The 27,143-nt window shown below is 40.1% G+C and overlaps 1 protein-coding gene across 3 annotated transcripts in view; it reads right to left on the bottom strand.

Moving 5' to 3' along the window:
* NFIA (nuclear factor I A) overlaps window positions 1-27,143 on the bottom strand; it is a 407,486-nt gene that overhangs the window by 46,779 nt on the left and 333,564 nt on the right. For all 3 annotated transcript variants that reach the window (XM_025382541.1, XM_025382549.1, XM_025382530.1), the window contains 2 exons: window positions 11,994-12,172; window positions 9,569-9,734 (listed from right to left, as the gene is read on the bottom strand). In XM_025382541.1, coding sequence (XP_025238326.1) covers window positions 9,569-9,734; window positions 11,994-12,172 — 345 coding nt within the window. The remainder of the gene's footprint in view (window positions 1-9,568; window positions 9,735-11,993; window positions 12,173-27,143) is intronic.

The following is a 27,143-nucleotide window of genomic DNA, read 5'->3' as shown; positions in this document are numbered from 1 at the left end:
TCCCCCATGTGTGAGTATGTGGTTTTGATCACTGTCATCATTTTAGTATAAACAAGATTATTATTAGATCACTAGACAAATATTTTTAAGAATAAAGAAATCATAATATTTGATATAAAAGGAGGATTGAAAACTTAGCAATATCTTTCTCACTGGATAAGGCACCAAAAAGTTGTCCGCCAACAACCTTGTCCCTTTCCCTGGAGTAAACCACTATTAGTTTCTATCCTTCCACATACAATCCAATTTGTACATGCATCCCCTCTCCGATGCAGCATTCCATACACATTTCTTAGCACTCTCCTTTGCTGAATTAATATAACCATATAACTCAACGATTAGTCCATGAATTCACGGAGATAGACCTATCTTTTTATTTTTAAAGGGTTCCTAAGGTACAGTACTCACTTGGTGGGTGTTTCAGTTATTACCAGTCTCTTATTGTAATCAATGTTGCAATCAATACTTTATGTACAGTTTTGTTCATATGTCCAAACCAAGTATGCACAGCTTACAAGTAAAATTTATATATGTACTAACATAGGGACAAAATTTAAACATTAATGTTTTTGTGTTATAAAGTTTATTACACACATTTAAATTTTATATATATATAAAATTAAAATGTCCTCTGAAGAGGTTGAACCAATTTACAGTCCTTTAACAGCATAAGGGAATGTCTGTTTTCCACATACTTACCAATATTGTGTTAAGACACCTTTTGATGTGTTAATATAATAGATGAAAATATCATTCAAGTTTTAATCAGTATTGCTCTCATGCTACATGAATGAAATGTCTTTTAAATGTTTTCCTTTTCTCTCTGTTTATATCCTTTTCTCGTCTTTCTATTGGATTGTTGGTCTTTCTCTTACTCACTTTTAAAAATAATTTATATGTTAGATAATTTAGCCCCGTCACGTATGTTTACACTTTTTCTTCTATCTTTTGTCTTTTGACTTTACTCATGGTGTTTTTTCCATAAATTTTGGATACTTTCCTTTCATGGCTGCTGGTTTTTGGGCATTATTTAGAAAGCCCTTCTTTACTCCAACATTATAAAAATTTATCCTGTATTTTCTTGTGCTATTTTATGGCTTAACATCATATTTTTGTTTCCAGCTGAAATTTATCTTGATGCAAGAAATATTTTTTCCAGACTCTCCCAATATACTTGACTGACTAACCCTTTTTGCTCCTCTAATATAAAATGCCACTGTTACCATAGATTAAAATACTGTATGTATTTGGGTCTCTTTCATAATCTCTCAATTTTTGAAACATGATGGGATAGCAGCAGCACTGATAGGGGAATTAAAATCAATGTGGAAATCGAGCAAAGTAAAATAAGCTCCCTGGCACTAAGTGACATCAGACATTAAACTAAGAGTAGGTGAGAACAATGAGAGAGTTTGGGTATTGTTCTGTATCCTGTCTGTGGTGTTGGTTACAAGAATGTTATTAACATTCACAGAGCTGTACATTAAAGAGTGAATTTTATTGAATGTAAAATTTTAAAATTAAGAAAAAGAACAGTAACATAGTCCAGGCATCACTAATGAAAAAAAAAAGTTCCGTGAATGGAAGTCACTAACTCCTTTTTTTCATTCTTTCTTAAAATCTACTGCTGCTTCTCTGACAGAGGAAACACAGTCCTTATGTCTCCCCTCAAACTTTCTGCTCTCTTCCTTTACCTGCTAATAAGACGCACTCTCTGGAACAGAAACCAATTCATACTGAAGTACAAACAACTACTAACATCTTCCTCTATATTTCTGTCATTGGGTTTTCACTGGAAAAAAAAAAAGGAGCTTTGGGCTGAAGCAAAGATCCTCATGTTACAGCCAAGCCTATGAGCTCTAGGTTGAAGGTGAATTGGATGGAAATCATGACTCTGGCACCCTGGTTAAGTGACCTTGAGAAAGTTACCTTATCTCTCCATGCTTTGTCTTTCTCAATCTGGGTAACAAGAGAATTTATTTCATAGGATTATTCTGAGGACGAAGTGAGATAATACATATATAAAAACATTTTGTAAAGTGGGCTGGGCACAGTGGCTAACACCTGTAATCCCAGAACTTTGGGAGGCTGAGGAAGGTGGACTGCTTGAAGCCAGGAGTTTGAGACTAGCCTGGCCAACATGATGAAACCCTGTCTTTACTAAAAATACAAAAATTAGCTGGGTGTGGTGGTGGGCACCTGTCATCCCAGATACTCAGGAGGCTGAGGCATGAGAATCACTTGAACCAGAAAGATGGAGGTTGCAGTGAGCTGAAATTGCACCACTGCACTCCAGCCTGGGTGACAGAGACTCTGTTGCAGAAAAACAAACAAACAAACAAACAATTAATTTGTAAAGTGCCTGACACATCCGTAAAAGCAAAATACTTGGGCTGGGTGCAGTAGCTCATTCCTGTAATCCCAGCACTTTGGGAGGCTGAGGTGGGAGGATCATAAGGTCAGGAGTTCGAGACCAGCCTGGCCAATATGGTGAAATTCTGTCTCTACTAAAAAATATAAAAATTAGACAGGTATGGTGGCGGGCACCTGTAGTCCCATCTACTCGGGAGGCTGAGGCAGGAGAATCGCTTGAATCCGCGAGGTAGAGGTTACAGTGAGTTGAGACAGTGCCACTGCGCTCCAGCCTGGGTGACAAAGTGAGACTCCGTCTCAAAAAAAAAAAAAAAAAAAAGGCAAAATACTTTGTTGTTGTTAATTTCAGACAGTAGCAGACAGCTGTGGTTCCCCCAGAACCAGAAATCTAGTCACATTGTTTGTAATTTGTTCAGTGACAGTATGAGGTAGTAGAAAGAGCATGGAAAGGCCTGTGTTTGAGTCCCTACCAAACTAACTTGGGAATGTAACCTCCATCTTCCAATCTCAGTTTCTTTGCCTATGAAATCCTGACCTCATAGGAAGGTTGAGAAGATGGGATGAGATAATATATATGTAAAAGGAGCTTTGCTAACCAAAAAGCATTCAACACATGTTAATTATTATATGAGAAATTTTAAATCCCAGTCACAGATTATTGTTATGTTCTTGGCTAATGAATTCATATTCATTTGTATAATAAATATATACAAGATTCATCAAAGATATAAAAATAAATAATAAAGGTAACTTATTATATGCTTCTATTTTAATAGAATTCTAGTTGAAAAAAATCCAAAGTTCATAGTGAAGAAGGCATCGAGAAACATGTTGATAGGTCTTTTATGCATTTTTAAATTGAGTTTTTGTGTTCCTAATTAATTAAAAAAAGAAAATATGCATGTTTTATCTTCCATCATAATTCAAACGTGTTTCTTCTCTTTCTATTATATTTCTAGATTATGATGCCAATCTTCATTTTTTTCTGGAAAAGTTCATTTTTATAGTATGTTGATTCCAATCTACAATATAAAAATTGGAACTTAAAAGTACAATTAACAGAAAGAATTGTATATTTTGAATTACCACAGCACAAACAGACCCAGACATAATGAAAGATTTCCTCCATGCCTGAGCTGTTCTCAGGACTCTTAGTCTATTCGTTAATTGTATTACTTGTTCAAAAAGGAGTCCCTTCTCAATTTAATGAGATGATGCACATAGAAAAACCCAGTCACCTGCAAACAGCTGCAATAGGCAGCAGGTTATTATGAGTAGTCCAGCAATAAGATGTCTAATAGGCATCTCAAACATAATTTGGTCAAACCGAACTTCTGATCTCCACCCCTCACCCAGAGATGCCCCTCCTGTGGTCTTCCCAATCTCAGCTGCTGGCAACTCTATCCCAGTTGCTCAGGTCATAAACCTAGGCATCATCACCAATTCTTCTCAACCCATATCTAATGTGTCAGTAAGTCTTGTCAGCTCTACCTTTCAAATATACCCGGAACCCACTTACTTCTCATCACCCCTATTGCTCCCACGTTGGTGCGGGTCATTAGCAACTCTTGCCTGGATGATTGCAATAGTGCCCCTCCCCATCAACCCTGCCTGTTTTAGTTTTCTCCATTGTACTTACTGGTCCTTAACTCACTAATTTACTTATACTTTAATTATTGTGTATCCCCTTCCACTAAAATGTAAGCTCCACCAGGGCAGGGGATTTTTGCCTGTTTTGTTCACTTTTATATCCCTTGTACCTAGAATACTGGCTGGCATGTAGAAGATGCTCATTTTATTTATTGGAAAAACCCAGTTTTTTAACTCCCTGTTTTAATTCTTTAATTCTTGCTCCTGGCAATCTATTTTCAACAAAACCTTCGGGGTGTATCTATTAAAATCTAGGTGGTATTACCTCTCTGCCCCATCTCACTCAGGGTAAATGCTGAAGTCCTTACAAGAGCCTGTAAGAACCGGTGTGATTTACATCCCCGAGGCCCCAAATGCATCCTCACTGCACTCTGACCTCACCCCCTGCTTTCATTCCCTGATCTCACCACATTGGTCTGCCTTTCTACTGGCTGGTCCTTCTGCTTGGAAACCTCTCCTCCTACAGCATCCTGGCTCATGCTCTCATCTTTGTCCAGGCTTTGTTCAAATTTGCCCTTCTCAAATAGCCCTCCTCTGATCACCCTGCTTAGAGCTGCATCCCTCCTCTCTCGGCTTGATTTCCCTATGTAGCACTTACATATAACTGTCTTATATCCTACCTACCTTTCATACTCACTGTTTCGTTCACTGTCTTTCTTCCCTCTCTAGAATCAAAGTTCCATAAGGCCAGGGATTCCCTGCTGAACCCTACCACCTAGAAGAATGCTTGGCACATAGCTGATGCTCAATAAACATTTATTGAATAAATAAAAGAAGTGGTCTTTTTTCAGTAGGTATCAAAACCCACACAGGTGGTTCATCTGTGGGAATGGAGCACGTTGGTTGTGAAATGCTCTTACAAAGGTCATGTTTCCATTTGTCATAGTATCCTAAAGAGACCTGGCATAGTTTATCAATCTTTCTCCAAACAAATCAACAGTATAAAAATTCTTCTTGCCCCGCTCCCATTTCCCTGTTTCTTAGGGCACTGGTAAGGATTATTCCCATTAAAATGTATTTATTTCATAGGAATTTTTTTCCCCTAGATCTGCCTTCCCCCTGTTTTTCTGGCCACAGCTGCAAAGTTTAGTATTAGTGCCAGAGGCAACTGATTAGTGAAAAAATACATACTCTGCTCCAGGCTGTCATCCATTTGTATTTCATTATAAGAGGATATTAAAAATGATGCCTTGGACTTTTAACTGTCTACAGCACAGCACATCTGTTACCCCATTTGTTCTGATAATCTGACTACGAGAGTGAGTAGAGCAGTTAGTGTTATTTCCATTAACACATAAGGGAGTTGAGACCTAGAAAAGTTGATAATACAGAAGGCACTTGGCATGTTTTCCTACTTTTATTTTTATTATATATATATTTTTTGAAACAGGGTCTCACTCTGTCACCCAGGCTTGAGTGCAGTGGCGTGATCTTGGTTCACTGCAGCCTCGACCTCCCGGGCTCAAGCAATTTTCCTGCCTCAGCCTCCCAAGTAGCTGAAACTACAGGTGCACGCCACCATGCCCAACTAATTTTTGTATTTTTTGTAGAGATGGGGTTTCACCATGTTGTCCAGGCTGGTCTCGAACGCCTGAGCTCCAGCAATCTGCCCCTCCTAGGCTTCCCAAAGTGTTGGGTCTGCAGGCATGAGCCACCAAGCCCGGTCCCTATATTTACTTTTAGAATTGTATTGTATGGCAAGTCATCTCAAACTCCTAAATAGAAAAGGCTGTCTTACGTCACACAGTATACATTTTTGAGAACAGCTTCCATTTCAGACATCAAACTGTTGGGATGCTGAGCACATGTACTGAATACCCTGTCATGATGTTCCTTCTTGCTAAAGTTGAGCTCTGATAAACTGACAAGATAAACAGAATCCGCTCAACCTGTGTTTTTAATTTCTAAGAAAGTACCTGATTTCTGAAACTATAGTTTTGCCCTACATTTTTATCTAGTGGTAATCCAATTTTAGGCCACCAAGCTGGTTTCAGAAGAAAAGTTCTATATTCTCTTAAGATACCAGGATGTTATCCCTACTAAACAGCTTAGAAGTCAACTCCTCTAAAATATGTTTACCTGGAGGCCCACACTGGACCAAACTCCCTCCCATGCCTTCTTGTGGCACCTATACACAACTTTATGCCAGTGTCATCCTGTATAAACTGCCTGTTTACGTGTCCCTCAACAGATGCCCATTTCTTGAGAGTAGGGATCCATCATCTCTGAATCCCACGCGCTAATACAGCCGTGATGCATCATAGGTGCCTGATAGGTGCAGGCTGAATAAATAAATGAAAAAAAGCAGTCGTCAAAGATGAATGCTAAGGGAGGGGGAAGCTACTTCACTCCTGATATTTATTCCCTTCCATCTACTCTTGTCTTCTCTCCACCCTCTCACCTATTACTCTCTAGGTTGTAGAGCTTCGAAGGAAAAACTGGACATGACTAGTCCCCACCACCCCACCCCGTCTCTTCCTCTTCGGGGACAGGTGCTGGTGGGAAGCACACTGCCACCCACACCTTCATGCCATCAGCTTTATAGGCTAGGGCGGATCACATGTAAGAAGGGCTGCTGTGGTCTAGCCCTGCCAGTGACCAGGTAGCTATGATGGTGTAATTGGGGGTTCAGTGTTAGGAAGTGCCCTGGCCACAGTTCTAAACTAAATTCTCTCACAATAAAGGTGATATTTTGTCTTCTGATTTTTAAAAAGTATTTTATTTATCAATTGGTTTAGAAATCAGGGCATGGGAGAGGACTCTTTAAATTGAGGGCCCTTAAATCCCCTCCAAATAAGGATGAGTGAGATTCAAGATTTTTAATTTGAAAGGCTTCTCCTACGCTATAAATTACAGCTCTCCCAGCCTAACACCATCTTGTTAAGAAAGCAGAAAATGGTAAGCAATAGTATGCTGTGAAACTACATATTACTATGAATTCATCATACCCTAGAAAAGCCTTTAGCTGAACAAGGGCTAAAATGAATGATGATAAAAACCTTTCTGTGTCATCAGTAGAACATTTTGTTTTGTCTATATTTCTAGAATCCCATGATTCAAAAAGTATCAAATCTGTATCAAGCTCTGGGACTCTTTCTGCTGATATTCTCTCACCCCCACCCTACCCCAAATCTTAAGTGCTGCTCTAACATGCAACCGTATGAGTTGGATCTGCCAAGACTCCCTCTGCCCTTCTCCCCTTAGTGCTGACAAGATGCCTGAGGCTGGGCACAAGAGAATGATAGGTATTATCTTATACATAGTGCTTGGTTCAATCCATGGAGTGGAGTCCAGAACTATGGACCCAAAGGCATCAACTCAATTTAGGGGTTGAGTAGCTTCTCCAAGTCCTACAGATATATTTTACCATTACCCAAGCCTGGAGCCTTCCACTATGTAAGAGTTTAGGCAGATAATAAAATACTTCAATGATCAGAACTGATCTCACACAAATATCTACCGCCAGGTAGATATTATCATCTACATTTTACAGAAGAGGAAATTGATTCAAAGAGAAACCCAGTTAGTAATTTGAAAGGTGGGCATTTGAGCCCCCATCCTTCAGACTTGAACAGCCACACATTGCTATTTCCACTCTTCTGCCGTGCCTCAGCAGAGCCTCATTCCCATTACTGAAAAACTCATGACACATGAGCCATTGAGAGTGGAGGTGAGGATCTGTTTCCACGGAATTGATGGCATATTACTATGCAGCTTTTAAAAGACTGGCAATGTCCTGCACAGACAGGGAGAAGACGAGCAGCAAATGGTATGCGGAGGCATGGACAGGGCACGATAGGCATAATCTGTAAGCCAACATCCTCATGGAACAGATATAAGTAAAGTCTGGGGCAGTTATTTCTCTGAGTTGTTTAAAGATGTTACATAAATACACAACAAGCAGGGCACTTATTGTGTATTTATGTGACATCTTTGAAGAAGCCTCAATCCTCTGAGAAGCAGAGGCTTTCTTTCTAAGCTGAGCTTCTAAGATCCATGGGCCAAGCCCAGCTTGCTTCTCTGACACTGGACGCTCAGGGTTTTCTCCTTTGTTGACAAGTGTTGTATCACATCTTACCAAGAGAAGTAGGTCCCCTAGATTGCCCGTGGACCTTCAATCTTTTGGCTATTGATGCAGAATCCATGCACAGTGCTGCTCATTTCTGCGTATATTATCAAAATGCATAAATACTGGATAATCCAAAGCTCACTCTCTGATGTGTCCATGAGGGCCTCTAGCCATTTGGGTTCCGTGCCTCCAGAATCAAATTCTATGAACATGGCATAAACAGGGGCTCAGTTTTCCTCTTTCTTTCTTCCTGTATTCAATATCATTATTATTCCAATACTGAAGGTAAGGAAGCTGAGAGGCCCAGAATCTTCATTCACTGTATTCACCCAGAGGACGGCCCAATCCCAACGCTTATGTCTACAAAACACTCCCCACCATGTCCTGTTCCATTCTACATCTATCACTGTGGTTCAAGTTCTTGGCCTTAACACTCATTTCCTACACTACTCTTACATCCTTTCCTCTATAGATTCCTTGCCTCAGTCTCACCTCTTTTGACAACCCCCTTGAAAGCTTCCCTTAGGGTCACACTGTCACAGTTCCTATCCTTCTCTTATACTTTGCTACCTCTTTACAGCTTTAGGGAAGGTGCTCATCACACCATCTATCAAGACTAGGGCATCCATCCCCTAGCAACTCCAGTCATCAATCTTTTTGTCATTATTCCAGGCATTAATAAAAGCCACATTTGTGCATTCAAACTATTTCCATCCCCTTGCCACCTCTAAAACATCCGGGAATATCTGGAGAATTATTCTCTCTCTAGTTCAAGTAATCATTCCCATCACCTAAAAGGGTTGTGAAATCTTATATTCTTTGATTAAATGTTCTCAGACTGTTCAGAGAAGAGCCAAGAGTTCTCTCCTCCTTCCATCCTACTCTCCCCTCTATCTCCATCCCCCATCCCCCACCCCAACCTCTGCCAAACCTCACCATGCAACAGCCAGGGCTACTAGCACTGATCTTCTGCCAGGCTCTTACTCTTAGCAAATGGTCAGTGTACACACCTTTGAGTTGATGCTTTGATCTAGACATTTTCTCCTATTGATGTATGAGGTATATAACTTTCAAGTGCATTTCTCTTAGACTGCAAGTTCCTGGAAGGCAGGGCTGTCCGTAAGAATGAGGAACTTTTTCTAAGCAGAATCCATGCAAGTAGCTGCTGCTTGATGATGGGAAGAGCATTTGAAGTCCCTCAAATAATATACAAAATGTAATAGCTCGTAACTTGATTTCAGTCCTAGGTATGTAGCTACACCATCTCATCCACCCAACACCCAGTGTTTTCCTCATCTGGTAGAGTACCCAAGAGTCGTGTTCACTTTGATTCTTACTCTGGTAAACTCATGCTACAACATCACTGGGGATCTGTGCCTCTTTCTAGAGCCTATACAGTGAGGGACAAAGCCTAAGTGTGGATTCCAGTGCATACAGCTTTATAAGTGACCGGCGCCTTGTCACAGCCATACTTACTTGGTGATGTGGGGGAGGCTGCACCTCCTTCTGTTGACGTGGTCGGAGGCTTCGTGTCTGGCACCGGCAGAGGCACAGGCCTGGCCATCGGTGGTGGTGGTGGCGGTGGCAACATTGGGGTGGGAAGGAATGGGTTGTGCACCTTGCCTTGGCTGCTCCCATTGGGCTGTGAGGGTGGGGGCAGAAAACACACATACAAGAAAAAGAAGAAAGAGACAGCAACCATTAGCTGCTTCTGAAAACAAAATATTCATCAGGCACCTTTAATGTAAATTACTAAGTATCTAGCTGCTTGAATTCTTCCATAAGTCCGTATAGAAATGTCCATTGTTGGGTTCTGTTCTTCAGGCATTTCACAAAAGTACTCTTAGCCGCATGCGCTCCATGCATCCTAAACTTATTTCTTTAACTACATTGTCCTTCTTTGCATCTGATTTCATAAAACCACCTGCCAGTCATCACTCTGCATTTGTCACCTGAGTAACCAACGTTTGCTTGGAATGTTTTATATTTTTCTGTTATTAACTGCTACCTTCATTATCTTCCTCATGATTATTAAATATTTAATATCTAAGTGTTTTATGGACTGTGCTATTATTCCACTATGTTTCTTTACATAGATATAGCAAAGTTTCCTAAATATGCACTTGAGAAAAAAATATTTTATTTTCACTCTTTAAAGTTGATATTATATAACATTTAATAAACGTGTTAAGTGAACATAGAAAATTTTGTTCACATATTGTATAACATCAGGCACACAAACTTTAGAATTCAGCTGTCAGAAGTCTGCTAGGGAAAAATATCACTTCTAATTTTGATTTAAATTATATAAGCATATGCCGTAAGAGTCATATTTATTTTGCTGCCTGATGTTAAAACAACCAAATAACAGCTCTTTAACAAAAAAATTCCCCTCTAAAGAGAGCAATAAAACTCATTTTATTTTCAATTTTTTCAAAATAGTTTCATGAAGAGACCTGCCTTAAGTCCTATAAAATTTTGATCAAAATGCTAAACTGGGCATTTGACAGTTATATAGGGTGTCAGGACTATTAAAAAAAATGGTTAAAAATTTAGAAGTCGGATGCTTGATGCTGGTGATCAGTTCAGTTTTTTCACTGTTTCCCAAGAGGCCTCTATTCAACCAACAACAACAGTTCACATTTAGTCCCCAATCAAAATTCGGTTGAAGGAGATTCTGCTGTCCCAGGCTTTTACATTTAAGCTTAATAATTCTACAGAGGCAGTCTCACTCCCCCATCAACATTTACTTATACATTTAGTATTGCTCCTCAAAGACTACCTCGTCTGATGATCAGAACGCTGTGCTTTCTTGCCAGCAACCTTGCCTTTGCGTTATTTCTGAGTGTGCTGAGAGTCCATAAGTGAATGCTTTAGAATAAGCCAAGCAAATGAATATACAAGCAAAAAGAAAAGAGGCACCATATTGATTTGTTGTCTAGACAGAAATGTATCTGCTAACACATCACCAGACATTAGTCAAAGCTGCCTGTTCTGGCTCAGATATGCAGAATCAGGTATTTCTGCAAGTGAAAAAATCAGTGACAGGATGGTGTGACATACTATCCTAAATTAGCCAGTAATAATTATGGCTAATCTGTGACTTCATGCACAGTTATTAGTAGAAAAGGAAAATAAAATTTGGCTTTATGCTGGTCACTGTTTATTATTATTGGCCTTGGGATACAGCTATATACTGTAAACATCTAATCCTATATTTGAAATAAAACTTCTGATTTTTAAAAATCACTTTTATATTTGGAATGCCATTTCAAATTGTGATTATTTGGTCTATTTGAAGAAAAATAAAAACATTCACATGAAGCTATTGAACACTGTTTAGCTTTATACCAAGATAAGTGGGAAAGATAATGACTTGCAGAAATAACAAACCATAATAAACTGTACTTTTAGCATCTTGAGTTCAAGTACTGGTCAACTTGATCTAAAGTGTTAGAAGACTGTATTTTTCAAAAATATCAACTTAGTTGATCTGAAACATCTGTCCCCTTCATCTCCCTACCTCTCTCTACCGCCCCAAATCATTATTTAAAACTATTTGGTCTTTCTATTTTGTTAACTGTATGAGCCCTGGGGTTAGAATGCACGAGGTGGAATGATCAGCCCACAGAACTTAGAAGGTTATATAGTTCACCCTTGAGCTGATTTATATCCATAAACTTGACAGTTGCAAACTTAACACAAACACTGTTTTTAAACCCTGACTAATCACTCTTAGACCAAATTAACTTTCCCACAATCTAGAATAAATATGACATTTGTCTGCAGTCAGTCAGCACAACATTAGAGCACAATGTCACATGATCATAAGGTCTCCCCTTGTTATTTTTATATTCGGCTAACATTTCTAAAGAAATGGAAAAAAAAGAGGTTTCCTTACATTGAGGAACCCCACCTGTCCAGCCTGCTGACCAGCATCAGGGCAGACAAGTTGGACAAATTCTTTCAGCGTCTCCTGAGGGTGATAGCGGATGGCTGGGTGTGAGAAGTAAGGCCCAGGCTGCTGGATAATGGGTGATGTCGGGAAATGAAGAGTCGATGGTGTTGCATGCGGACTTGCTGCAGGAAAAGAAAACATCAGGGTTATGAAAAGAAAGACCTGCTTTGTCATAGCTGAACCCGATTCAACTTCCTCCTTTATTTCTCTTCCTGGCCTGATTCACAATATTGCTCATGTGACTGAATTTAACACTGGATAGGTCTGACAGATTTTCTTCCTTATGGCTCTAAGACAAACATGGAGGTTAGATTAGGGTAGAGTTTCAAGCTGTCTTTCTATTTTCAGTGGACATGAGTTATAAAGGCATTAATAATCCTTGGTGAGGCTGAAGATTATTCATTACCTTAAGAGCTTTTTTAATGAAGCAAGCAATAAAAAATGTATTTGGTAGATTAGACCTGACTTAACTGACATTACATATGACAAATTCTAGTTTGCACATATGGATCCCCTTTCATGCTGAGCTATCCATAGACAATAATTCATTGTTAAAGCTCTTATACCCCTTTCAAGGAAATTTCTAGGGACTAATTCAGGATGAAAATTTTTTGAAGTATGTAGTAAATGATCACTTAATGAACCCATGCAATTTGGGTGCCTCACTTTACACGGATGGTTTATGTCGCCTTCAGATGATATTTCAAAGCCAAACTCAGAAATGCATATATGTTAGAGCAGGGGAACCCACAGGGTAAGCAGGCAGTGGCCCCTGCTAAAATGTTGGCCCTGTGCCCACAAAAACTGATAAAAGACTCAGACAACTACTACTCCCTTACATTTGAACCCTGGTAAATTTCATGAGAACAAGATTACATTAGATTAAAAAAAAACTTATGTGAGGTGCCTAATAACTTCTCTAAGAGAACTTTTGCCCTTGAATTAGAAGGATGATTGATAAAACTGGCTGGAGGATAAGAGCAGTGCATGGGAAGGCTGAAGATATTCAAACTAAGTCAAGCCAAGATAGCAGCTCTTACTTCTCAATGAGAGCCAGAGAAACCTCTCCCAAATTAGAGATGAGAGTATTTATCTTTACTTTATTTTCTTCAGTTTAAAACTTTAAACTAAAAATCACAGGAATGTCCACATTTTGGAAAATAAGACCTTTCTTATACCAAGAATGACTCATAATACTGAAGAGAAACCCAGTAACACAGGCCACCACTTCTACCACTATCCCACTTGCATGGGTAAGGGCTGTAAAAAAGAATGCATCTGTATTAGTTGCTGGACATGGGTTCTTTGTTTCCTACTGGGATTTCTTTATGATTGGGGCACTTTCTGACTCATGACTGAAATGGCTCATACTATGGGGTTCAGAGTGACATCTGTAGTTTTCAAAGACTGGAAATAGGCGATTGGAGTGGAAGCAACTTTCCAATCCATGTCTTGCAGGTGGTCTGATGAAACCCTTTAATTCATGCAATCTTTAATCTGCCCAATAAATATTCATAGGCTCCTACTATAGCCTTAAGAAACAAATCTGAGCTGAAACAGATGAAATTTTGCCCTCGGTCATACAATTGAGGATTTCTCAAACATAGCCTATTTGAATCCGAATTTTCATTACCTTCTTCTCTCAAGCTTACGATTCTGCCAGTCTTCTCCATCTTTGTAAATAGCTTTTCCACCCACTGCAATATCCCCAGAACTGAGTCTGGCACTCAATAAATATTTGTTGAATGTGCAGTGAATGACTGAAAGTTTAAACAGAGGTTAATAAGATAATCATACCATTAAACATAGAATAAAATTTGCCAAAACCAAAACTCGGTTTTTCCACCTGGCCAAGAACCAGGGAGCTTTTAGAAAAATGGGTAAAACTGGCTGGGTATGGTGGCTCATGCATGTAATCCCAGCACTTTGGGAGGCCGAGGCAGGTGGATCATGAGGTCAGGAGATCGAGACCATCCTGGTTAACACGGTGAAACCCCATCTCTATTAAAAATACAAAAAATTAGCTGGGCATGGTGGCAGGTGCCTGTAGTCCCAGCTACTCAGGAGCCTGAGGCAGGAGAATGGTGTGAACCTGGGAGGTGGATCTTGTAGTGAGTCAAGATCGCACCACTGCCCTGCAGCCTGGGTGACAGAGCAAGACCCTGTCTCAAAAAAAAAAAAAAAAAAAAAAAAAAAAAAAAAAAAAAAAAAAAAAAGAAAAGAAAAGAAAAAAAAGAAAAATGAGCAAAACTTAGGACTTCCTACAATGAATGATAAATCTTGGAATCTATTGTTGTTGCTGAGTTAAAACCCACAAGCTAAAAAGTTAAATGGCTCTGGTCATCTCTTACTCTGCAAATTATGCTACTGGTTTTAAAAAATCAAAGGAATTTTTTCATCTAACATGGTACAGTCCTCCTTGCTGGTGGCAAGAAACTTTCACTCGGTACCCTGCATCTGATGGAACAGTCACTAGTTAAGGACAGAATGTGGTATTTCCCAAACTAGGCTGAGGATGTACTGAGCCTAACTAAACAAAACACTCAACTTTTGCAGGGTGTCAAACACAAAGATGTCGATCTGCTGCCAAGAGCCCCTGGTAGGCTGACTTTGAAGATAAAGTGCTGCTGCCTCAGGTGCTCAATGGAAAGTGATGGGAAATTGTTAGATTACGAAATCATGGTGGCCAACAGAGAACGCTGCCCAAAAAAGAAATTCACTTGAGCAAAGATCAAGCAGAACTGATCTTTAAAGAAATGAGACAAAAGAAATAACTCAAAAGCACCCTGTCATCTCCCCATTAACTGTTAATAAACATCCTTTCTCTCATTTTGTTGTTGTCGTTAAATACCTAAAAGACAATCATTAGCAACTTAAATTTAGACCTTCATTTCTTTATTTTACTAAAAACAATTTATTCACTATTTCCTTGTGGAATAGAGTTTAACACAAACACAAGAACATATGGTACTATATGGAATTAATTCTACAATGACTGATTTATAAGAATCAATTCTTAATTAATACCAGGAAATCATTTAGCCTGTAGTTTCAAATTAGGCAATTGCCGAGTCTGCATTTTAAAGTGTCATCTTTTGCAACCCTTACTTTCTCATGCTTTGGACTTCCTGGTTCAGTTGTCAGTTCACTGTGCAACTGGAAGAAATCATTCCAGATCCTGAGCCTTCATTTCTTCAAACAGAAAATAGTTACGTTACTGACATCACAAAGCTCTAGTAATTATTATTAAATAGATGCTGTTTCTCCGGATAACCTGCTATATTCCTCGTCTACCAGACAATGAAACCCACTGAAACTCAGAATTAAGATTTCATCAATGCCTGCCTAACTTTGTTTTTCTTCTCTCCTATTTCTTGTTTTCTCTCTTCTTCTTGGATATTTTTACTGTACCTAAGTTTTTATTTGTCTCAAATCATTTTAGAAAGAGCCATTGGGGTTAAATCAATTTAAGAGTAAAATTCATCAAACATATTTTGAGATGGCCAGATCAGGTTTTATAGAAAAAAAACTACCATTATGAATTTGGCATGATGCTAATGGCATGCACAAAAAATGGTATGAGTCCAGATTTTTGACGAAGAAAAACATGTCTTATGGATGTGTGCGTGTGAGTAGTTGACATGATAAAAAATTATAGCACATTATGTAAATGCATATTTAGATCCTTTAAAATGTGCATTATTTACTTGAGAGTCAATAAAGCTTTTCTCAAGTGGTTACAGTTTATTGCAGTGCATCCATCTGTATCCATGTTGATGTTAATACAATTTTGTGTATTAAAAGACACTACAAAATTGGCTGCTTCCGGCATCTCATACTCTTAGTACCCTAGGCCAGGAGCAGCAGAAAGTGTCAGAAACGCTTCACTCCTGATGGATCTCACTACTAGTTCAAACTTTAACGAGTGGCCAGACTTGTTTAAAACAACTGCTTGGGCTTTTCACAAAGAATACAAATAAGATGGGAAGGAAGGAAATTTGATCAGGTTTCCCTGGCTGCAATGGCACTGCCTACACATCCTGAACAAAGTAGCCACAATGAAAGAAACAGAGAGCCAGAATTTCCCAAAGGTGTAATACTCAGCTGTATCTTACCGAATGATCATATCACTGCATACTTTAAAAAAAACAAAGCAGGTCAGTCAGGTTGGTTTACTTGTTCACTCCCCTCCCTACCAGTCCAGCAGCCCACCGGTTCTTGAAAATCCTCTCTTGGTTTTAGTTTGAAGGAAAAAAAGTTAAAAATTCAAACAATTGAAAAAATACATATACATATTTAACTCAAAAATGCTTCTTCTGTTAAAAGCAGAATTTATGAAGACTGAGAAAGGAGGTCAAGATCATTATGGTATTATTGGATATGTTGCGAGGCTTCTATAATACCACCAGGGATTCTCGGTCTGAGAGTCCACTCTGAGGGTGAGGTCTTGTAGACACATACAGTGCTCTTAAGAGGAGTCAGAACTAGCTAGAGCATCTAAGTGTGGGCCATATGAAATAAGATGGTATCAGGGAGCTGTGTCCAGACAAGCTTGGAATCTTGCGTTTTTCTGCTTTTATAAGTCTCAGGGAAGAAAAAGAGATAGAAGAAAGTAATCTCTCAGTATTTCCAGTAGTTTTTCTCAAGCTCAACCTCCAAGAACTCTAATAACCCTCACACATTTTCCCTTAAACCAAAATTTTACGGGTTGAAATATGTTCTTCTGTATTATAACCCTGACATTGCCTTAATTGCTTTATTCCTTGTCCGTGAACCGTTGCAGATTCTCACACACTGGACAGAGACTTGGATTCTTTTCACATTAGCTTTTGCTTTCTGGCATCAGCCTTTAAATCCCAGTCTCTCTTCTATGGGAGGCTCCAAAGAAAAGCTGTCAAGAGAGCAACACAAACAATACAATCTAATCCTCCTTCAGGTGCAGTGTGGTCTTAAGGCAGTGTTATATACAGGCTTCTTCCGTCACAAGAGCAAAGAATCGCTCCTGAGCCCTGGCATCTGCAAAACTTCACAGTCTCAGTGTTAATCAATACAAAGGCAGTGGCAACAGGTGAGATTCCAAACACTTTTTCATTGTTAGCGCCATTATAAGAAAAACCTTCTTCTCTGTCTTCAGAAGTCAGATGTTCTTTAGATGAAAGTCACTATTTCCATTGAGTAAGGGTGGCATTAAGAACTCTTGACTACTCATAATTAGAAGTAAAAATTTGTAACAAGGCAAAGCCTCAAAAGGAAAAGAAAATCGAAGAAAAATATTCCACTTAAAAAACAAAAGAAGCTTTCCATAAGGGTAAATAGAACTTAAAAATGGCTTGGGTTGTCAACTACTATGTACCTTGCTTCTTCAGAAATCTATCTTAATGGTCCATAGCCCTAATTTACAAATCATGCATGAATCAGGCCTGCCATTTATGAAAGCTGAGAAGTTTGGAGTCATGGGATTTATTTTAACAGAGACACAAAGAAAGAAGAATTGGCAATGGTTTTCAAACCTTTAAGAGGTGATGCCTTTTCTAAATAACAAAGCTTTTGACTCAAGGTGAGCCAAGGTTTTTGAAAACATTTGGTACATATCTTTTAACATCACGAACATGCACGTGAAAGGACTCGGATATGTCAATTGAGAGAAATATATGACATTGCTTGATAGCTTGCAAAACACCAGTGTTTTTGTATTCCTGCTACCAGACAAAGTAACTTTATGCCACGGTTAGTTTCCAAGATGGTTGATAAGAGTCTATTCCATTTGAATTGAGAGGATCTTCTAAGAGATCAAATTCTAATGTCTTTTGGAAAAACAGAAAGAAAAAGAAAGGCCCACACAAGAAAATGAAAGGCCAAAGTCTTTTAAAATTTTTATGTAGATCAATTTTAGCTACTTCAAGACTTTTGTTGCTCAAGGCCCTGGCTAGGCCAGGAGTTGGCAAACATTTTCTGTAAAGACCAGATACTAAATAGTTTAGACTTTGCAGGCTATATGGTCTCTGTTGTAACTGCTCAACTCTGCTGCTACAGTGCAGAAGCAGTCATAGACATTACATAAACAAATGAGTGTAGCTGTGTTCCAATAAAACTTTATTTTCAAATACAGGCAAAGGGCTATTGGAGCTGTGGGCCCAGGCATAGTTTTCCAGATCCACAAAATTTTTGTTCACTCTCCAAGCACCTGCCAAGCTCTGTGAGTCAGACACCTGACAATCACTACTACTTCCACCTCAGCTTTCTGAAGCTTTCCAAAGCAATCTGGTCGCTTTTGATATCTCATTAGCTCTCCATGGTAGCCTTTTGATTGTCTGTCTTCACCATTACTTAACATGCCTTGGTCTGTGCTGGCTGACCACATCCGTGTGTGTGTGTGTGTGTGTGTGTGTATAATTCTAAGTTAAATATGACTCAGAAAAGCAGTGCAGTATAATATAAGGACCAGGGCTTTGGAGTCAGATAGACATGAGTTTAAATGCTAAGCTCTATCACTTACGAGCTATGCTTCAGTTGCTGAGCTTCTCTATAACTCAGTTTTGGCATCTGTATAATGGGGCTAATAATACCTCATAGAGCTGTTGTGAAGATTAAATGAGACAATGTATATAAGGCACATGGCACAGTTTCTCACCATACAATTAAGTGATCATTAGCTTCTTTTATTAGTATGATAGTACTATCATAGACAAGAATGGGATAGGCAATGAATAAACTGAAATTTGCTCCTGTGTGCTAGGACCTGTTCTGACTGTAGAATACATGAAAGAAAGGAGTGGTGGAACAAGAGGTACTTGTTGCTTGCCTGTCTCTTGGACAAAAAAGTACATAAATATTGATAAAATAGTATATACTATCAGTATGGATATGACATGAGGGCCTTGAAAATAATTCCACAAACAACAAAATGAAAAGTAAAAGCAACAATAGCAGTAGCAACAATCTTGACCTAATAATCATAGATACCATAGATATCTAAGTAAAGATAAAAGCTCTTTAAAGACCTAGACCGATACAGAGTCTTTGCTGACCAAATATACTGTGAATCCCTGCCTTTACTAAACATTTCAGACTGTGAGACTTCACCCAGAAGCTTAGAACTATGGGGCCATCTCCCTCTAGACGCTATTTTTTACTTAGACCTACAATCTTTGAGTGTCCACACTGACCTCCCTCTTCACCATGTAGGCCCCTGCCAACCAGGCATTATTATTATTATTATTATTATTATTATTATTTTTGGAGACAGAGTTTCACTCTGTGACGTAGGATGGAGCGCAGTGGCGCAATCTCAGCTCACTGCAACCTCTGCCTTCCGGGTTCAAGTAATTCTCCTGCCTCAGCCTCCCGAGTAGCTGGGACTACAGGTGCCTGCCACCACGCCCAGCTAATTTTTGTATTTTTTTAGTAGAGACAGGGTTTCACCATGTTGCCCAGCGTTGTCTTGAACTCCTGAGCTCAGGCAATATGCCCGCTTCGGCCTCCCCAAGTGCTAGGATTACAGGCATGAGCCACTGTGCCCGGCCCCAGGCACATTTCTTACCACACCACATTCTGAGCATGGCCTCCCAAAACATGGAAATAGTGGAAATCTCTATCACTTCCCTTGCAAGTCCCACCGTTTTAGGTATTGGGAGTTTGCTTATCAGAAATCTAATACATATTGACTACTAGAAACACTTTTTGGCTGGGTGTGATGGCTCACACCTGTAACCCCAGCTACTCAGAAGGCTGAGGCAGGAGAATCACTGGAGCCCAGGAGTTTGAGACCACCCTGGGCAATACAGTGAGATCTTATCTCTACACAAAATTGAAAAATGTAGCCAAGTGTGGTGGCAGGTGCCTGTAATCCCAGCTACTTGGAGGCTGAGGTGGGAGGATTGCTTAAGCCCAGGAGTTTGAGGCTGCAGTGAGCCATGATCATACCACTGCACTCTAGCCTGGGTGACAGAGCAACACCCTGTATCTAAAACAAAACAAAAACAGAAAACAAACAAAAAAACAGTAACAAAAACAAATGCTTTTCAGAAGATCTAGGACATTTTTTTAGGAATATTTTCAGATTAGATAAAGGGACTTGGGATTTAACTTAGTTTCTGCTGCTACCTGGCATATTATAAATGTGGGTGGCTTCTCTCTCCTTCGGTCTCTCTTCTCACAATAAGCAGTTTGAACTAAATACTCTCTGAAGCTCATCTAGTTTAAGCCCTAGTGGATGTATAGAATTCAGTCTCTGAGATTACATTTACAAATAGTACAACTGATCCATAAAAATAAAATTAAAATCTAAAAATCTGAAATAAGGAAGCCTTTTAAAAGAAATTATTTTAAAAATGTTTATAAGATATTAAGTTATACGGTATATCTAGACTCAGTCTTTAAGATACTTTGCCTTTGGGGAGACTGTAATATTTAGAGTTTAAAAAACCCTGAGTGTGCTACTTTAAGCTCTGTGAAATAGAGCCCCAGCCTTTGTCCTGACAGGGCCTCTTTGAATCAAAATTGACCATATTCTCACACTAATTGCCTAAGCTTCCATGATGGCTGATGTGAAATGTGTTCAAACGCCACGCAACAGCTGTGATTATTGGAAATATTTAGAGTGATGGTTTAATAGGCAAAGTTGACAAGAATCCAGTTCCATGAAGGGAACTTGAACTTTTACGTAACATGTAAGCGATACTACTGTGAGACTAAATGAAGAATGAAAAACAAATCAAAACAATTACTTGAGAAGAAAACTAACCACCATAGATTGAATGATTCCAGAGATTAACATAAAAAGGGACGGAATCATCCAATGACCTGTTGGAAGTGAAATGGAATTACAAACTGCAGTCCTGTGAAAGAGGACTTCAAAAAACAAGATCCAGGCAGATGCTTCTTGGATAACGACCAAGTGCTGGATCTAGGCTGTTGCAAGTCTTTCCCTGCATTAAAAACAAAACAAAACAACAGCAAAAAAAACTAAACACACACACACAGGAAATAAGCAGACAAAAAAAGCAAATCTCATAACGAACATAAAGCCATGGGTTATTTTGCAGCATTTCTCTCCACTAAATTGTCAGATTTATACTGAAATAGAAGCCTCTATTTCCGTGCAACATGATTACTAAAGCATAGACCACTTTTTTTTCTCTCTCTCTCTCTCTCCCCATCCCCCTCTCTCTTTCTCTCTCTGAGACAGGGTTTTGCTCTCACCCAGGTTGGAGGGCAGCAATGCAATCTAGGTTCACTGCAACCTCTGCTTCCTGGGCTCAAGCAATCCTCCCACTTCAGCCCCCAAGTGGCTGAGACTACAAGCATGCGCCACCACGCCCAGCTATGCGCCACCACGCCCGGCTAACTTTTATATTTTTAGTAGAGACGGGGTTTCATTGTCGCCCAGGCAGGTTGCAAACTCCTGAACTGAAACGATCCACCTGCCTGGGTCTCCCAACATGTTGGGATTACAGGTGTGAGCCACTGCTACCAGCCAAACACTACTTTCAAGGCATCCTCCTGAACTCGAAGTATCTTTCTGAATTCATCCCATAGGATTTGAGGATTAATCCTACTGTGGGTAGATTTCACAGAAGGAATGGAATAAGCAACAGAATAATCAGTCTAGTGATTAAAGTCAGGGGACCAAGTTTTAATTCCAGCTTGGGTATCGACTAGCAAGATGCCAGCCTCTTATATTCCTTAGTTTCCTCTACTACAAAATGACCTTGACTCTTTTGGCTTTAAAATCATTCACTCCCTGTGTTAACCTGGGCAAAGTTATTTAACATTTCCAAACCTACATTTTCTTATCTTTAAGTTTCTTATCTTTAAATAGTAGCAGCAATTGGTCAGGCATGGTGGCTCACGCCTGTAATCCCAGTACTTTGGGAGGCTGAGGTGGGCAGATCACAAGGTCAGGAGTTTGAGACCAGCCTGGTCAACGTGGTGAAACCCCATCTCTACTAAAAATACAAAAAATTAGCTGGGCATGGTGGCGTGTACCTGTAGTCCCAGATACTCAAGAGGCTGAGGTAGGAGAATCGCTTGAACCTGGAAGGCAGAGGTTGCAGTGAGCCAAGATCGTGCCACTGCACTCCAGCCTGGGCAACAGAGCAAGACTGTGTCTTGGGAAAAAAAAAAGAAAGAAAGAATAGCAGCAATTTAAAAGGCTTTTCTGAGGATTAGAATTAATGTACACAGGTGCCTCATTCAATAAATGTGTTGAGAATCTACTATGTGCCAAACAGTATGCTAGACTCTGGGTTATTTAATATTCTTAGGATTGTTTTTAGAATAAATTGAGATACATGAAAAGTAATCTGGATTATACAGTGCAATGAGGCAACACCAGAGAACTGAGAATCAAGAGCCGAACTGTTTTCAAGTTACCCTGGGGGTCTACTGCACGAACAAATAGGCCTGGGTTTTTCTTGTGCTCTGCAAATGCTAACTGCAGGAACAAGCCACAGCTAGTGAGTAAGCTGAGCCCATTGGCCAGCGCTCAGGCCAGCTTTGCTGTTATCTCCTGCAGTGGGTAGCTATTATTTTTGCCTGCCCAGCAGTTCTTTACCCCTTCTTCTGGAAACAGAGCTCTAATGTTTCTTTGGGGAACTCTCTGTCCCTCAGCCTCAGCCTATGTGGTTAGGGTGGACTTGACTTAACCCGCTGACTCCACGGGTGGACAGGGAAGCCGGCTCACACCAATGAGGCACTCCGTTGTCTTTTAAACATAAGGGTTGTTTTAAAAGTGAGCAAATGACCCAAACCCGGATAATCAGAATCATAAGCATCCAGGAGTAGGCCCTTCCCTAGATCTATTGTTGAAAAGCTGCTCTTTTTTCTCTTGGGATTATTAAATTGGTGGAAATTAAGCCTGGAGCTGCTCACACTATCTGGGGCACAGTCTGAGGATATTTAGCCTAAGAATAAAGCTCATACAGAGAATAGCAGACCTGGGCGGGGGGGTAGCTCATACAGAGAATAGCAGACCTGGGGGGGGGGTAGGGGAGGGGAGAGAGGGGGAAAAAAGGGGAGAGAGAGGGAAAGAGAGAGAGAGAGCAAGAGAGCGAGAGCAAGAGCTTTCTGAAGGTAGCATCTGAACACCTGACTCCATCTCTACCTGAAGCCATATACCCCTGGACTTTTCAGTTACATAAACTAATCCATTATTTGCTTTTGGGGGAGTAGAGGAATGGCAAAGCAATTTGGTTGGGTTTCTTTCATTTGTAAGAATGTTTCACTAGAACGAATATGTGTTAACATATCTACCGTTCATTACCTGGTATGTGACAATTCAACAACTCTTATTATGCTACTCAGGAATTTGGAGATTCAGAAAGATCTAGACATATCCCTCAGGGACACCAAAGTTTTAAAAATTCATATTTCATACCAACAAAGAGGACCCTTACATCCTGACATAAGTACATCCAAATCTCCACAAATATTTCAAACAGCTTGCTATAGTATTCCTCCATCTTCTTTAATTCCCTGCATATTCATCTCATCACAGGTGTAATCATTTGTCTAATATCTGTCTGTTCTGCTAGATTGGAAGAGCAGGACTGGCTGGTCTAGCTCGTTCATTAGGGCCCAGCACATTGCTTGGCAGATAATAAGCGCCCAATAATTATTTGCCAAATTGACTCTTACAAACAACAGATTCTTGGAAACAACAAAGGTGCATATCCCTTTAGGAAGAGCCATGCCTGAATGAAGGCAGATCAGAGCAAAGCCTAGATCATGGCTAAGGGGCTACGCCTTATGCGAGAGGGGCTGCTTGCTCCACTGGAAAGGTTCTCCCGTGGCTCCAAGTATACAAGAGCAATGGGATGGGGTAACTGGGCTTGCTCACGTCCCCAAGACCACATCTCCTCTAGGCAAATGTGGCTTCTCCCCAAGAGGGGGAACACATTCTTCCTTCTGGACCAACATGAGCAGGTAGAAAGAGAGAACTGGGGATGGGGAGTGAGGAATGAAAGAATCATCGCAAGAGAACCACATACAAAAACAAATAGCAATATGGGGATGGGGAAATCTGAGAGATAATGAATACGTATGTATTGGATGCCTACTGTATACCAAGCTCTTTCCATGTGTCATCTCACTTCCCCTCCCAGAAAGCCTTTCCAATTTGGGACAGGTGAGAAGACAAAGACCAGCAGAGAATAACTGACTTGGAGAAGCTGATGCAGACCCCAAGTGGCCATCCAGGATCTGAATTCTATTCTGGCTGACTCCAAAGCCCACGCTCTTTTCATTGCCCTCTGCTATTCCCATTTATTTTTCAGCGGTCAAATGATTTATTTGCTTTCAGATTGTTTTTTTTTTTTTTTTTTTTTTGGGTCATAGACCCCTTATTATTGTAATAGCTGGCAATTCTGATGATCCTCAGATGTGTTTTGTGCATCAGAAAAAGGAATTTTTTCAGGGGGAAAAAGCAGCTACCATTCGATATGAAGAAATGGCAAATGTAAATTTACTGCCAAAATACGAAGTTTAAAAGACATTCCATACGTGCGGGTGATTCAATATGCTAGTTTCAATAACACAAAGGATGCAGCCTGGAATGGGTGACTCTTAGTGATACTGCAAGCACATTAATAGGGCCATACATTTCCATTTCGAGTATCAGCATTCACCCCTCCTTTCCTACATGGATGATAAGCTGATACTCCATAAACATTGTTAAAGCTACAGTCCCATGCTATAGTACTTCACTTAACCTTAACATGATTTACGATTCTGTCAATAGGGGAGGTTGAAAACCCTGCACTGAAGCTTAAATGTGAGCTTCATATTTAAAACAGTAATTGTGTGTGTGTACGTGTGTGTGTGTGTGTGTGTGTGTGAGAGAGAGAGAGAGAGAGAGGCAGAAGAAACCATTCCACATAAAGAGGAGATACAAGTTCAATCTTGAATTTTTTATTCTATGCTGAAAAAAGGAAAATAAACCATGAGTCTAAACATGGAATCAACTTTAGATTAAGCTAAACCAGAAAGAACGGGACTTATCTGATTATGCGAGGTACAGTCGAAGCCCACGATACCAGGAAGTCTTAAAATGAGGGGCTTTCTAAGAAACCTTGCTCAGAACCACTGCCTTCACTATGTATGGATACGTGGGTCTATGCCTGTGTGTGCCTGTGCGCACGCGTGCACCAGTGAGGCACATAGGCCTGCGTGTGATTGAGAGGGACAGAGAGAAAGGGGCAAAGGAATTCCAAGGGAAAGCAGCTTCCTTTGTGAAGATGAGTTTAAATCCAGGTCCCCTGGGCTAATCACCCTATTCTCTTCAGTACTCACCCTGGAGGCCCTTTGCCTCTTTAAGAGATTAAGGAGCCAAGTGGTCTCACTGCTCTAACCTGTCCTCCCAGGGACAACATATTAACATGATTCCACTACGGAAGAGCTCTCTTTAGAAGTTTGCTGCAGGGATGACAAATTAACCCAGCAGGGTGTCCCACACATCTATCACAGTACAAATTATTAGTGTAATAGAGCTTTTAGTTGTGCATTTATCTAGTAATTATTGAACATTACACAAACCCAAGCTGAGCAGCCATGGCCCTTTATGAGGGTGGCTCAGTGGGTGGCCTTACAGTTAATTTAGGATAGTTCTCCACTAGGCAGTTCACTTGCAGACAAATTAGCTAAACAGCCTTCTCCTTTAAATATTTTCCATGTCACAGTTAAACTCTTTACAATACAATAAAGGTACAGTTTTAATTACACGCTTCCTGACTTTTGTTTAGTTGTAGTTTTAAAACATTTGTTGGCACTCTTTTTTCCTTTGGCTGGGCAGTAATAGCTGCTTCTAAGTATCTGGCTAATGAATTTAATAATTTCCTGAACTGGGACTTAAAGGACCTTTGCAAAAAAAAAAAAAAAAGAAAGAAAAAAAGAAAAAAGCTGCTTTTCTTCTTTAGTGTCCTGCGACTTCAAATCCCATCCACAACACTGCCCATTAGGCTAGGCACTGGTACTTGAACTAACCCTGAACGAGGCTCACAAGCCCTCTTGCTTCTCTGTTCCATGCTCCTCAAAGGTGGTACTTGTTAGGTCTATGAGGCCTGCATTTGAAAATCATTCTGGCAATTCTTCTTGGAGAAAGGCAATGTAATGTTTTCTCAAGTGACATACTCCAATAATAAATAAACACCGTGCGTCTGTTGGCAGATTATTTCAGCGCCTTGTTAGCAACAGGTACCTAATTGCTTCTCATTTTCCCGAGATGATTCAATTGCACTAAACCAGGAGAGACAAATTAGATTCAGTGGATCACCAGCATGTTCTACAACTAAGTGAAAAGCGTTCCTAAGAGGCAAAGAAGTTTGTGGATATGACAGGAGAAAGATGAACAAACCTAGCACTTGGGGGCCTAGGCCAGGGGAGGGGGTGCCACAATTACAGTAGTGGTGAAACGTCAAGGGACATTCCTTCTGGAGGGACCTTAGTTCGGAGAGAAAAACTTATAATGCCACAGCAAAAATTCTACAAATAGAGGACCAAATAATTTTGAGCTCATTTCTCTTAAGGTCTATCCAGGTAGATCTGAATTAAAACTAAACTTGTATTAGGCTGGGCATGGTGGCACACGTCTGCCAGAATCAAGGCAATTTCACTTCTAAACTGCCTTTGCGCGCGCGCGCGCGCGTGTGTGTGTGTGTGTTTGATTCATAAAGAAGTGGGGTTTAACCTTGTGCTCGCATTTTGCATGTCTTAAATCCTCAGTACTTAGTTATCTAAGGGCATGACTTATTTGCTGTTGTAATCCCAGCACTTTGGAAGGTTGAGGCAGGAGGATTGCTTGAGCCCAGGAGTTCGAGACCCGCCTAGGTAACATAGTGAGACCCTGTCTCTACAAAAAAAAAAATGTAAAAATTAGCTAGGCATAGTGGCATGCGCCTGTAGTCCCAGCTACTTGGAATGCTGAGGCAGAAGGATCCCTGGAGCCTAGGAGGTCGAGGCTGCAGTGAGCTGTGATCAAGTCACTGCACTCTAGCTTGGGTGTCAGAGAGAGACCCTGTCTCAAAACAAACAAACAAACAAATCAAATATATACTGAGCACTTAAACATGCTATGCCTCTTTCTATGTGCTGCTGAGT

This window comes from Theropithecus gelada, chromosome 1, assembly GCF_003255815.1.
Source record: "Theropithecus gelada isolate Dixy chromosome 1, Tgel_1.0, whole genome shotgun sequence".
NCBI lineage: Eukaryota > Metazoa > Chordata > Mammalia > Primates > Cercopithecidae > Theropithecus > Theropithecus gelada.
This window is presented reverse-complemented; position numbering and strand designations above follow the sequence as displayed.